General features: G+C 39.8%; 1 protein-coding gene across 1 annotated transcript in view; it reads left to right on the forward strand.

Annotated features, from left to right (window-relative positions):
- The window catches only part of LOC132108303 (beta-secretase 1-like), a 35,672-nt gene extending 24,796 nt beyond the window's left edge, over positions 1–10,876 (forward strand). Inside the window, exons 8-9 of the mRNA XM_059515004.1 lie at positions 2,502–2,673; positions 10,278–10,876. Of these exons, the coding sequence (XP_059370987.1) occupies positions 2,502–2,673; positions 10,278–10,522 (417 nt within the window). The 3' untranslated portion in view covers positions 10,523–10,876. The remainder of the gene's footprint in view (positions 1–2,501; positions 2,674–10,277) is intronic.
- The last annotated feature ends 4,691 nt before the right edge of the window (positions 10,877–15,567 follow it).

Genomic DNA, 15,567 nt, shown 5'->3' on the forward strand with positions numbered 1-15,567 from the left:
GACTGTCAAATCGATGCTGAAAACTGCTGCTCAGTCTGGCACTGACCCTCACCTAGCTTTATTGACTCTCCGCAACACTCCTGTCACTGGTCTCAAATACTCCCCAGCCCAGATCCTTATGGGCAGAGTCTTATGTTCCACTTTACCGGCCAGCAAAGCGGTTCTGCAACCTTCTATACCAACACATATGCAGGAAGCGCTGCAGCATCTTCAATCACAGCAAAAAAGATGGTACAATAGAACAGCAGCCCCCCTTCCAGCCTTCAAGGGGGGACAGAGAGTATATATGAGAATCAGAAATGCATGGAAACCAGCCACAGTTGTCAGTATCCGAGAAGAGCCCCGCTCATATGACGTTGTCACATCATCGGGCACAATTTACCGCAGGAACAGACGTCACCTCAGGCCTGACAGGTCAATCAAAAGTGACTCACAACCTGACTGTTCCGTGGACATCTTGCTCCAATTGAGCCCCCTAAAGATGTGAAAAGGAGTGTGCAACGTCCAGAATACATAAGAGCCGGGCGTATCGTCAGACAACCGGCACGGTTTAAGGATTATGTGCTTACTTAAGTATGCTAGATTAGTTTTACTATTGCTTGTTCATAGCAAATGTTTATTTTATACACTGGTGATATTTTCAGCATACTTTCTTTGCTTTATGTCTGATTAATATTTTTTTATAGTTTAATAAGGGGGATGTAGTATATGCACTGAGTGGTTCTGTCCAGTACGCCCCCATACAGTTTGTGTAGTTGGTATGACCCACTGTTGTATGGCTGGTAGCCAACATTATGAATAGAGTGTGAACATACTTGCTAGAAGTTCAGCGTGATAACTCCTGTGTGTACTTGTCTTAATGCCAATTAGGGCTTAAGAGATCACAACACACAAAACACATCGAACCTTGAAACAGATGATCTACAGCAGCAGAAGACCATCTCTGAACACACAACACATCGAACCCTGAAACAGATGGACTACAGATGCAGAAGACCACACGGGGTGCTGGTCCTGTCAGCTAAGGAAACAGTAAACAGAGGCTACAATTCAGACAGGGTCACCGAAATTGGACAATAGAAGATTGGAAAAACATTGCCTGGTCTGACGAGTCTCGATTTTTGCTGCGACATTCAGATGATAGGGTCAGAACACTTTGGGCCCCTTAGTACCAACTGAGCATGGTTTAAACACCACAGTCTACCTGAGTATTGTTGCTGACCATGTCCATCCCTTTATGACTACAGTGTACCCATCTTCTGATGGCTACTTCCAGCAGGATAATGCACATCGTCACAAAGCTCGAATCATCTCAGACTGGTTTCTTGAGCATGACAATGAGTTCACTTTACTCAAATGGCCTCCACAGTCACCAGATCTCAATCCAATAGAGCAGCTTTGGGAGATTTTTCGGGAGATTTACATCATGGATGTGCAGCAAACAAATCTGCAGCAACTGCGTGAAGCTATCATGTCACTATGGACCAAAATCCCTGAGGAATGTTTCCAACACCTTGTTGAATCTATGCCACAAAGAATTAAGGCAGTTCTGAAGGCAAAAAGAGGTCCAACCCGTTACTAGCAAGGTGTACCTAATAAAGTGGCCAGTGAATGTATATATATATATATATATATATATATGCCCCCCCCCCCCCAATATAGTAAAACTGCACATTTTAGAGTGGCCTTTTATTGTGGCCAGCCTAAGGCACACCTGTGCAATAATCATGCTGTCTAATCAGCATCTTAATATGCCACACCTGTGAGGAGTATGGATTATATCGGCAAAGGAGAAGTGCTGCTCACTAACAAGAGATTTAGACAGATTTGTGAACAATCTTTGAGAGAAATAGGCAATTTGTGTACATAGAAAAAGTCTTAGATCTTTGAGTTCAGCTCATGAAGAATGGGGACAAAAACATTTATAATTTTATTCAGTGTATATATATTTGCTCGAAAATAAACTTATCAATCAATCAATCAATCAAGCAATCAATCAATTTAGTTAATTATAGCCATTGACCATTTTTTTTTTGGAAGTCAAGGGCTACCAACAACTCTTTTGTTAACCACATTTTCATTTTTGGGTGAACTATATACAGATATAAATGTTAGGATAACAGCAGTGCTCCATTGAGGTCTGTCTATTTGGAAATTATCAGCTTTTTCTGCTTTTAGGGCATCATTTATTTAAAAGAGCACCTATTATGGGTTATGAAAGGTTCAAATATTTTGGTTTTGGGAGTACCCAACAACAGGTTGACATACATCAAAAAACACTTTCATTGTCTTATAAATGCATTTATTTTTACTTTACTTGCTCAATGACTCCCAAACGATTCGGTCAGCGATTCATTTTTCCAAACCCCTCCTTTGCATGATATGCAATATGCTAATGTTTCATGTTGACATTGGCTTGAATTTAATTGATTAATGTCTACATGATCATAAGTTTCCTCATGTGTGAGGCTGATATCCGTCTGTGTTTCGTCTCTCTGCAGCAGTATCTGAGGCCGGTGGAGGACATAGCCTCGGCTCAGGAGGACTGTTATAAATTTGCTGTGTCTCAGTCCAGTACTGGTACAGTAATGGGTGCCGTCATCATGGAGGGCTTCTATGTGGTGTTTGACCGAGAACACAAACGCATTGGCTTTGCAGTCAGCACGTGTCACGGTGAGAGAGCATTTTCTCAGAGAAACTTACAGAGGCCTCAAATGGTATCATGTTTACATGGGATGGGATTTTTTTTTCTTTATTTCAGATAGATATATTATGATTTACAAATAAATTTATTCAATATTTATTCAAAATTGGATCAGATTAAAGTGTGTGAGATAAAATAAGTGTTTAAAAAGACAAATATAGAAAGAAGAAATTGGCTAGTGTTTTCCTTCCAAGGGAACTTCAAACTGTGTCCTGTAGGGGTTGCACTGGGGAACACCTTCAGTGTGACCGGTGTCTGCAAGTGAAAGTCGTGACATTTGCCAAGTATGGTAACCCATACTCGGAATTGGTGCTCTGCATTTAACCCATCCGAGTGCACACACACACAGCAGTGAGAAGTGAACACACACCTGGAGCAGTGGGCAGCTATAGATTCAGTGCCCGGGGAGCAAGTGCCTTGCTCAAGCGCACTTCAGTCATGAGTATGGAGGGTGGAAGAGAGCACTGTTAATTCACTTCCCCACCTACAACGCCTGCCAACACAGAGACTCAAACCGGCAACCCTCTAACCTTCAGGCCACAGCTGCCCCCCCCTTAACTTTCCGTACATCCAATTGTGTTTTAGTGTATTTGCATGTACGGAAATTTGCATGCAAAACTGATACATTGGTCAACCTCTAATAGCGATCCAAATAAGAATGAGATCCAATATAGTCTTTTAGTTTCAATCTTTCTAAAAAAAATCCCACGTTGAATTGTGCCTTGTTTGTTAACGAATCCATGGTAAAATGAAGTAAACGAAGAACCACGTTCTTACTAACACAGCCTGGATCTTCATTAAAGGTGTCATATTATGCTATTTAAATTTTTCCCTTTCTCTTTGGAGTGTTACAAGCTCTTGGTGCATAATGAAGATCTGTAAAGTTGGAAAGACTAAAGTCTCAAATCCAAAGAGAGACACACCCCCACATCTCTACGTCATTAATTGGGGAGATTTGCATTACACCGCCCAAATGTTATTTTTTTTCGACTATGGAGCATTGCCTACTGCCTCATAAAACTCCATGCAATCACCCAAGTATTAGCCAGTGGTGTATAAAGTACCTGAAAGTCATACTCAAGTAAAAGTACAGATATCTTCCCAGAAAATGACTTTGGTAGAAGTTGAAGTCACCTTTTAGAATATTACTTGAGTAAAATCTTAAAGCATGGCATATTTATTGTTCTTAGGTACAAAAAGTATTTTTTAAATCCTAAATGTACTTAAGTATTGAAAGTGCAAATATATATATATATATATATATATATACACAAATATATACATACATATATGTGTGTGTATATAGATACATATATATATATACACACACACACACACACACACACACATATATATATATATATATATATATATATATATATATATATATACACATATATACATACATATATGTGTGTGTATATATATATATACACACACACACACATATGTTCATACACAGCTTGAGTAGCAATATTGTGTTCAGTTTTAACTATTTCTTTAATTTTGTTTCTTTGGGTAAGAATAGGAAGCTCTTCTTCTGGTACTTTTTTATTATTATTATTTCTGCATAAAACCTTGATAACTGATATTTTAAATACTTTCAAACATGAAAACAAAAAAAATAATAATCGGAATGTGAAATTAAAACTGCCAGTAGGCGACAGCAAGTGAATGTTAAAGAGTGAGTCATTGAGATTCAGCCGATTAATTCAAACAGCTGATTCATTCAGAAACAAAGCATTTGGCTGTGTTAAACGAGTGAATCTCAATCACTGAATCATTTATTCAACCGATTGATTCAAAAAGCTGATTCATTCAATAATTAAAAACTATCCATTGCTCAGAGATGCAAAACAGTTCTGTGATCTGTTTGGAATTATTTTCAGTAGAAAATTTGAGCAAAAACAAGCCATATTATGTCTAAAATGTACTGAAAACAGGCTACACTAATAGATTCTTGGGATTTATTAATTGATATTGGTCCATAAAAATGAGAATAAATTAATATCGAGATATTGATATTTTTAACCCAGCCATAGCCCCTATTATGTGTCATGAAAGGTCCATATTTTGGTTTTGAGAGTCCATAACAACAGGTTGACGTGCATCCAAGGTAAAAAAAAAAAAAAGAAGTATTATGGTCTAATAATATGGATTTATTTTTACCTTACTTGCTCAACGATTCGCTCAACGATTAATTTCTTTCCAAACCCCTCCTTTGACTCTTATCTGCGGTCATTGGTCTGATTGGATCGTGCCTGTAACACCTGATAAAGCAGTGTTTGTGTTACAAGGGAGGCTCCCATGCTGCCTCCTTCTCGCCACCAGAGGGAACTCTCTCCTGAATATTGACTTTATCCATTGAACTCCAATTTCCATCCTGCCTCATCCCTGGGACTGATTGCACACACACACCTGCATCTAAATACACACACACTTGCAGCTAATACACACGCACATATAAGCAGCACACTCAAGCCAACTCACTGTAAAGTCTTGATTTGCCCACGGCTTTCTCCACTGAGCATTTGTATTCATCTATTCTGCCTTCTCGTTTTGACCTGGACGTTTTAACGTTTACTGATTGTTCTCTGCCTGCCCTGACTCGGATTTACCTGTTTCTGTGATTGTTTGCTATCTGCCCTGATCTTGTGCCTGTGCCTGGTTTTGTCTCAGCCTTGCCTTCTCCACTGTATCCACTGGTGATTGACCCTGTCTTGTCTGACTATCTGAATAAAAGCTGCAAATGGATCTCGCCTCTGCTGATGCTTCGCAACAGAAGACCTCGCCACAAAGTGATCCAGCAGCATTCATGCAGTTCTCCATTGAGCTATCTGCACAGGGGACGCAGCTCGCCCTGCATCACCACCAACTAAATCGGCTTACCACCCTCACCGATGAGTTAGTGAAGGCACTGCAAGGGCTGCAACTAACACCAGTCGCGGCTGCAACCGCAACCCCCCCCAGGCTCGGCACCTAATCTCACCACGTCACCCCTAACCTCACCAGTAAGCCCACTATTAGCGTTCCCGGAGAAATTTGGCGGAAATCCTGCCAGATGCAAAGGGTTCTTGCTTCAGTGCTTGCTGTTTGTTAATCAACATCCCTCGCTATACCTCACAGACTCTAGCCGCATTACCTTTGTGTGTTCACTGCTTACCAGGAGGGCGCTGGATTGGGACACCGTAGTTTGGGGAACGGACGGCTGCTCATTTCCCACCTTCATGACCTTTCTTCAACACTTTCGTGAAGTCTTTGAACATCCTGCGGAGGGGAAAAATGTGGGGGACCAATTGTTAACACTTGCACAAGTGAGGAGTATGGCGGCTGAATAAGCGATATTTTTTCAAACTCCAAACTTCAAAGACAGTTTGGGTAGAGGACTCACTGAAACCTCTGTTCTGAAGGGGATTGAACTCAGAACTCCAGTCGGAGTTGGCTTGCCGAGATGAGGGGAAAAGCCTGAATTAATTCATTGATCTCGCCATTCAAATTGACAATTTAATTTCCTCACGATGTCCTTCACGATGTCCTTGCCGATCCCTGTCCCGATTCACGGCAGACACCAGTGCTTCACTAGAGCCAACGCAGCTCGGATTTACTCACCTCACTCCCCGAGAAACGGGAACATCGTATGCAGAACCAACTCTACTGCGGTCAGGCTGGACACATGATCTCCTCTTGTTCGATTCGTCCATCATCTAAGCCCTGAACAGTGAGTGTCAGTACCCGAGTCACTACCTCTTACTCAAACATAAGGTTGCCAGTTATAATAACTGTTAATGATGATGCTATTTCCACTACTGACCTGTTAGATTACGTGGCAGCTGGTAACTTTGTGTCACATGAATTCGCCCTGCAACATAAACTCAATCTCACCCCTTGTGATCTCCCTTTGGCATTGGAGGCGCTAGATGGCTGACCCATCGGAGAGGGGAGAGTTTTACGTGTCACAGAACTCAAACTACAAATAGGAACCCTTCATTCTGAGCACATCAAGTTCTATGTCATCCCCTCACCCAATCACACTGTCATTCTGGGATTACCCTGGCTGCGCAGACACAATCCACATACCTCCTGGAGGTAGGGGCAAATCATTCAATGGGACACTACCTGTCAGAATCACTGTCAAGGAAGGATCACACAGACATCCTTTCATGACTCTTCTCTGTCTGTTCAGAACACAGTGAAATTAAGCCTGCCAACCAAATATGCAGACCTAGCGGAAGCCTTCAGTACGAGGAAAGCATATTACGCGGCCTTAATGACTTCACTGTTAAGTTCCGTTATCCCCTGCCATTGGTCCCTACAGTGCTAGAACAGCTCCGCCAGGCTAAATATTACACCAAATTGGATCTGCGCAACGCTAACAATCTGATTTGCATCCAAGAGGGGGACAAATGGAAAATGGCATTCTCAACCCCTAGTGGGCACTATGAATATTTGGTTATGCCCTTCGGCCTGGCTAACAGTCCATCGATCTTTCAATCCTTCATGAATGACATGCTCAACAGAGGAGTAATCATGTACATTGATGATATCCTGGTGTATTCAAATTCCCTAGAGGAACACATTCATCAGGTCAGAGCTGTATTACAACGCCGAATTCAGTAACAACTCTACGCAGAGGCTGAGAAATGTGAGTTTCATCAAACAGTCGCCACTTTCTTGGGGAATGTGATCAACCAGGAGGGGGTAGCGATGGACGAGAAGAAGGTAAAGGCAGTTCTGGAATGGCCGCTTCCTCAGACAATCTAAGAGTTACAGCGCTTCCTAGGATTCGATTCATTAGGAACTTCAGTTCTATCGCTGCTCCTTTGACCGCCATGACTTAATGTCACTCCACCAAATTAACCTGGTCTTTGGAATCACAGCAGGCCTAATGTTTCCATTTCTTTCCCTTACTGTACCGAAAATGAACCGAACCGTGACTTTAAAACCGAGGTACGTACCGAACCGTGATTTTCGCGTACCGTTACACCCCTTATATATATATATATATATATATATATACTCATCTCAGCCTCACTGGGAAAGTCTATGCCAGGGTACTGGAGAGGAGAATCCGGCCGATAGTAGAACCTCGGATTCAGGAGGAACAGTGTGGTTTTCGTCCAGGCCGTGGAACACTATACCAGCTCTATACCCTCTACAGGGTGCTGGAGGGTTCATGGGAGTTTGCCCAACCAGTCCACATGTGCTTTGTGGATTTGGAGAAGGCATTCGACTGTGTCCCTCGCGGCGGCCTGTGGAGGGTGCTCCGGGAGTATGGGGTCCGGGGCCCTTTGCTAAGGGCTATCCGGTCCCTGTACGACCGGAGCAGGAGCTTGGTTCATATTGCCAGCAGTAAGTCAGACTGGTTCCCGGTGCATGTTGGACTCCGGCAAGGCTGCCCTTTGTCGCCGGTTCTGTTCATGATTTTTATGGACAGAATTTCTAGGCGCAGCCAGGGGCCGGAGGGGGTCAGGTTTGGTGACAACACGATTTCGTCTCTGCTCTTTGCGGATGATGTTGTCGTGTTGGCCTCATCAAGCCAGGACCTTCAGCATGCACTGGGACGGTTTGCAGCCGAGTGTGAAGCGGCCTCCAAATCCGAGGCCATGGTCCTCAGTCGGAAAAGGGTGGCTTGCCCACTTCAGGTTGGTGGAGAGTTCCTGCCTCAAGTGGAGGAGTTTAAGTATCTTGGGGTCTTGTTCACGAGTGAGGGAAGGATGGAACGGGAGATTGACAGACGGATCGGTGCAGCTTCTGCAGTAATGCGGTCGATGAACCGGTCTGTCGTGGTGAAGAAAGAGCTGAGCCGCAAGGAGAAGCTCTCGATTTACCGGTCAATCTACGTTCCTACTCTCACCTATGGTCATGAGCTTTGGGTCATGACCGAAAGGACAAGATCCCGGATACAGGCGGCCGAAATGAGCTTTCTCCGCAGGGTGGCTGGGCGATCCCTTAGAGATAGGGTGAGAAGCTCAGTCACCCGGGAGGAGCTCAGAGTAGAGCCGCTGCTCCTCCACATCGAGAGGGGTCAGCTGAGGTGGCTCGGGCATCTGTTTCGGATGCCTCCTGGACGCCTTCCCGGGAAGGTGTTCCGGGCGCGTCCCACTGGGAGGAGACCCCGGGGGAGACCTAGGACACGCTGGAGAGACTATGTCTCCCGGCTGGCCTGGGAACGCCTCGGTGTCCCCCCACAAGAGCTGGAGGAAGTGTCTAGGGAGAGGGAAGTCTGGGGTTCTCTGCTTAGACTGCTGCCCCCGCGACCCGGCCCCGGATAAGCGGAAGAAGATGGATGGATGGATGGATGGATATACATACAGACCGAAAGTTTGGACACACCTTCCCATTCAAAGAGTTTTCTTTATTTTCATGACTATGAAAATTATAGATTCACACTGAAGGCATCAAAACTATGAATTAACACATATGGAATTATATATGGAAATATATACATAACAAAAAAGTGTGAAAAACTGAAAATATGTCATATAGTAGGTTCTTCAAAGTAGCCACCTTTTGCTTTGATTACTGCTTTGCACACTCTTGGCATTCTCTTGATGAGCTTCAAGAGGTAGTCACCTGAAATGGTCTTCCAACAGTCTTGAAGGAGTTCCCCGAGAGATGCTTAGCACTTGTTGGCCCTTTTGCCTTCTGTCTGCGGTCCAGCTCACCCCTAAACCATCTCGATTGGGTTCAGGTCCGGTGACTGTGGAGGCCAGGTCATCTGGCGCAGCACCCCATCACTCTCCTTCTTGGTCAAATAACACTTGATGCCTTCAGTGTGACTCTACAATTTTCATAGTCATGAAAATAAAGAAAACTCTTTGAATGAGAAGGTGTGTCCAAACTTTTGGTCTGTACTGTATATATATATATATATATATATATATATATAATGACACAAGATAGTTATAGACGTTCACAGAACTGACTCAGCAACAGCTGAGTAAAACTGTTTAATCTGAGCATGTTGCACTTTATGCATTATCGTAACACATATCGACTATCACATTATTTAATAAGTTATTGCTTATCGCATTTTTCTTCAGTATCACACAGCCCTACACTGAATAAAAGGTAATTTTCAAAAATTCATAATGGGACAATTTAGTACAACTGTGATTAAATACCAGTTGATTTTAATTCCATCACACTCACTTCTTTCGTGTTTTTTTTTCATTTTTCATCAGATGTCTACAAAATAATCAGTTCACATAGAGACCAAGGTCTTCTTTAGCATTCATTCATTTTATTACAAGAACAGGCAACAACAAAGGAAACTGAGCCACGGTGTGCATGTTTCTATGTTATAGATGAAAGTATATATTTAGAATAAATGACTGCAAAAAGGAGAGGGACATTTTTTCTTTAATTAGTTTATATTGCAGAAGACAATACTGTTTAAAGTGTTTTGTTGTAATAGTAATATATATGCCTAAGATAAACTTTAGCTAACTTGTTCAGAGGCTTAGCAAGATAACTGGGACGCTCATTAATTCTCATTACTACTATGCAAAAACATTACCCTGACCCTAACAACAACAATGTCATGTTGTTTTTTAATTCTCCTGTGCTCCAGTCCACGATGAGTTCCGCACCGCCGCAGTGGAGGGGCCCTTCCATGGCCTGGACCTCGAGGACTGTGGCTACAATGTCCCTCAGACTGACGAGTCCACATTAATGACCATCGCCTACATTATGGCGGGCATCTGTGCCCTATTTATGCTGCCTCTGTGCCTCATGGTCTGTCAGTGGCGCTTTACACGCTGCCTTCATCCGCTGGGCGCTGGAGATTTCTCTGATGACATATCCCTCCTGAAGTGAGCCATATCTAAACGCAGAATGATTTCAGTGCTTGTAAAGCCGGCCGTACTCGAGGGTCTCAAAGAACGGCAATTGATGATATTGATGAGACTACAGTGATTATAACTATATATAATTGTGCAAATGCACATACACACACACACACACACACACACACACACGCACACACACCCTAATGGGCTGAGGATTTTGTGCCCTATGAACCCTTTTGAGTAAAATGTGAATGATCTTTCATCTTACAGACTTTTAAGTGTGGATAGCTGGCATGGGACTGTTCAAGTTAAGTTCTGTAAAGATCTGTCAACTATGTGAGCGAGTGTGTTTGTGTTTAAAAGTTAGAGAGTTTGTTCACTATATTATGATGTCATGTTCTATAATATGATTTCAAAATGAATAAGTGGTATAACAAAGTACTGTTCGAGTCACTGTTCATGACACACCAGTCAAAAACACTGTAAGGAACTCATATTACTATTACTTACTAAAGCAACATGATCTTGTGACTGTATTCATTTAAAGCTTATAGTTAATAGACCTATATTATTTATAATAATGATTGTCGCTAGGAGAGAACATGTCCAGTCATATTTTACCCCTAAATCTAAAGGAAACAATAAGAAATTATATTTGAACATAAAGCCTATTTTAGGACCAAGAGGGCTTTTTTTTTTTTTACATGGCAATTTTAGTAACATTTTCATTACCTCACTGAAAAAAATATAATAAAATACAAATATTATGATATATTATTTTAACTGCTTTCCATTTTAATTAATGTAGTGGTATTAAAATAGGATACATTTTCCTTATGCAAAGAAAAAATAAATCGCTATTTTTATTTATTTTTTGCAAATAATTATTTTCATATATATATATATATATATATATATATATGAAGATTTTACAGTCAGATTTTACCTGTATAATTTCTCTTGACACATAACTGTAATGCTGACTTCACTTTGCAAATATGATTGGACACACACAGAGAAATGCAACCAAACAATAAATGCACCTAAAACAATTGCTGCCTATCCTTGTGCATATAATAACTCACATTAGGAAAAGCACATACTTTCATACATCATCTTAACCAAACTTTCAGATTAAGCAAGACCAAAACTTGTCTACACTGAAATTTCTGCAAAACAGGTTCCTACTGCTAACAAACTTAATGTATTAATGAAAATCCAAAATGAAATGTAATAAAGTATAATACACAATAATGTGTGGTCTTCTTTCTTGGCAAGTATGTGATACAAAAAAAGCTCTTTGCTTCCCCCTTGTGGACAGAGGTAAATTATTCTGAGATTTGAGATCATATAATTGTAGATTTGATGGAAGATAATGTTAAACAATGGTGTTCTGTTTCAGAATTTGGGCACTAAATAGGAAAATAATCTACTTCCCACTGATTTAGATGTTATTAATGCCAGAATTTTGACAGTGCAGTGATTTGATATTTCTTGTTAATTTAGCCACTGTAGTAAAAACCTAGTCTACCTAGTTTTTCTGTAGGTAGAATCACAGCTTTAAGAGCTGTTATCATGAGGGTGCAAGGATACTCATTATAAGCCTTTATCACACTTCTGCATTCGAAAAGCAAAAGCTTCCAATAGAAATGTGTAGCCTGTATCAATGGCAGTGCCCATAGCACAAGATTGTTGTGCAGTTTATCACAGATACTTCATTTAAATCACTCAACCTCAGTTTACAATCATTACCCGGCTATGATGAAAGAGAGAAAAAAATATTCCAAGGCATTTTATTATTTAAAGGGAAGCACAAAAGTCTACTGTTTGCGAGACACTACAGAATCTGAACATCTTTTTTTATGAAAGAAATGCACGAATAGAACATTAGCAACACACCTGTCATGTCTCTGTTCGTGGTCTTTCATCTGTTTGCCACCAGAGGTCGCCCTCTCGATACATTGACACACACTACACAGACTGTTACCTGTCACACCAGACTACATTACCCATGTTCCATTGCACTGATTATGGACTCAAATGCAGCCAATCACACACACACACACACACATACTATATAACACCCACTTAGACCTTTGTCAGATCACAGAGTATTGTTAGTGCTTGTTGGCTGATAGCTACATTATGGAGATATTACATGTTTTTCTGAGTCTAAATCTAGTCTAGTCCTGTTTACTGCCTCATTCATCTGTGTCTTGATCCTAGCCTGTTTGCTTCATCCTGTCGAAAAGGGGCGCAGGTGGCTTGCACAGGGCACTGGAAGGGGCAGCATGCATGGCGCTTCGGTAGGAATCCCAATTCGTTGGACATGCGACACGACATCGAGTGTGACCGGTTGACAGGGAACGTCTCGGTAACCTTCTGTAACACTTGTTCCCTGAAGAAGGGAACGGAGACATCACGTCCCATCGCAACAGCTGCTGCACCATCGATGAGGTCAAGATTTGTTCGAATGCAGAAGCAGTGCATATAACTGATAAGACACATTCCCTGCTTTTAATGTCTGAAGAATCAATGCAACAGGACACAGCTGAACACTTAGAAAGACCCGTGATACAACTGTTCCAATACTTCTGTAGGTTTGTCTCATATTCATCTTTGAATCATATTTATATATTTCTTGACTCCAATACTTATGGAGGGCACTGTGTATATATATATATCACACTATCAAAATGTTTCTACAAAAGTGATCTTGTATACACAAAAAGCAGATCAAATGAAAGTAAAGTGTCAACTTTAATGTTTTTAAATATATTTTGGGAAAATAAAATGCCAAAATGTGGGTGAAATAATGTTTTGTGGTCATTCGGTGTAACATTTATATTTATGTAAAACGAGAAACAACATACTTATTCTCACCTGTAAATATTAAAATATATCAAAGAATAACTGACCATACTAAATGTAATTGTGTTTTAATGATTAATAACGTATTGCTGATAAATTGGCAAAACCTTGGAATAATGACAAAGTTTAAAACTTTACAATTACAAGTAATTACTCTTTTAATTTATCATTAAATTATTAATTATTAATTATTTAAATATGCATGACAAACTATAGTTGCACTGAATGACATTTTACTCTAGTCTTCTGAAGATCATGGTAAAAATTTATTTTAATTATTTATGTTTAATAATAAATAATTAATTTTAAATGTATGATAGAAAAAAAATGTTGTATAATATAATTCAATAGTTTATTTGTATTTGAAGACGAGGTGTTTTAAGGGCTCTAGTTGTGCTGGTCTCACAGTCTTTCAGGGCTGCAGAGGTCCTCTCTAGGTGAAGGTCAGTTAGCTATCATGAAGGTCAGAGGTCATATTTCACTGATTTGAAATGTGTTGATGCCTGCCTTTGCTGTACTTAGCCTGTACTCACAGCAGCAACACATATTATGTACACTAGACCATATCCGTAACAAATTCTCAAATGATAACTAATCGTTCTTTTTGTGCAAATTATTGTTTTCTCTGTGAACATAGGCGTTGGAGGAAGGATTTAATAGCTCCCGCTTCACACCCTTACTGCACCCTTCACCCTCCACTTTTTTAATTTACTAAATCAGTTAGAGTGAATGCAAACAAATGATTGATCATGAGCCCAACATCCAGCGCGGCAGGACATCATTGAAACTACTGGAGGGAAGATTTTTATTTATTTATCCACAACAACCTTAAAAACAATAGAGGACAAAAGAGATAAAAAAGAGATAAAAAGTACAAAATAATTAAAATAAATGAATAAATTAACCAAAAAGCAAACAAATAAATAACATAAACCAGAGGGGGGAAATTATACAAGGTTAAACATTCAAGATTCAAGATTTGTGTTGGTCACATACAGGATTATATAGAGCTTATATAACCAGCAGAGTCATGGACAGTGCAATTATTAAAGAATACAACACAGATGAAATATACATAAATATAGCTATGAAAGAATGAAATGAAAGTAAAGGTGAAATTGAAAGCAATTTTTGACTTTTGAATGACTTTTTGTTGTTTTTATGCCCATCAAACATAAAGATTGAAAATTTGACAGTACAGGGTTCTTACCCAAAAATGTACACTTATGAATAAAAAATGTGCCAAGTATAATAATAAGATTAACAATATATTGAATCCAAAAGTTAGAGTTATAATAAAAGAAAATAATATCAAAAGTATTGATACATTTATCTGAGAGATAGGTACATAACTCATTCCAAAACAATTTAACACAAACACATTCACAAAAAAGATGTACAATGGTCTCTTCTATATCACAGAAAGTACTTTTTTCTCAATATTATGCATATATTTATTAAGTACACTATTACAAGGGTGGCATATATGTAATATATGACTTCTTTTATTTTGTTTGTTAATAAATATTTGTGTGCAAGAGACCAAGCCGCACTACAATTAACATTGTACAAGGCCATCCATTTAAAAGAAGACGCTGGAACAGATTTTCTGTTGATATGATTTCGAACAAAGCGTTTATTGAATTTGTCCTCGACAATCCAAATCCCTTCTACTGAGATAGAATTGTTAGGGGTATAAATAGAAACAGGATTAAAGCTTTGCTCTCCTTTCAGTAGAGTTTTTATACCACTAGGAATGGCATTAAATACAGTGTTATATTCTTTTAGCAAAGCCCCAAAATCTAATTTCCTGGACAATTCTGAAAAGGAATACAGCTGACCATTGTCAACTATCAACTGATTAACAGAGTATATGTTATTTAAATACCATCTCTCAAAAAATAATGATTTATATCTATAAACAATATTCTGATTATTCCAAATAAAGGGGAAACATTGTGTTTGTGAACTAGTCACCACGACATTAAAGCCTGTTGGTGTAATTTACCATGTGAGACGAGGCACTGAAAGAAGAATTAAAGGCCTCCATTTTTCTTAAAAGTAAAATGAGGAAATGTGTTCCATATAGATTCAGGGTTTTTTGACGAAACTTTTCAACCAATTTAATTTTAATAAATGGTTAAAGAGAGTGAAGTAAACAACTTCAAGACCTCCATCACTAATCTTATTTCTTAGAACCTC

This window comes from Carassius carassius, chromosome 28, assembly GCF_963082965.1.
Source record: "Carassius carassius chromosome 28, fCarCar2.1, whole genome shotgun sequence".
In the NCBI taxonomy this organism is placed as follows: Eukaryota; Metazoa; Chordata; class Actinopteri; order Cypriniformes; family Cyprinidae; genus Carassius; species Carassius carassius.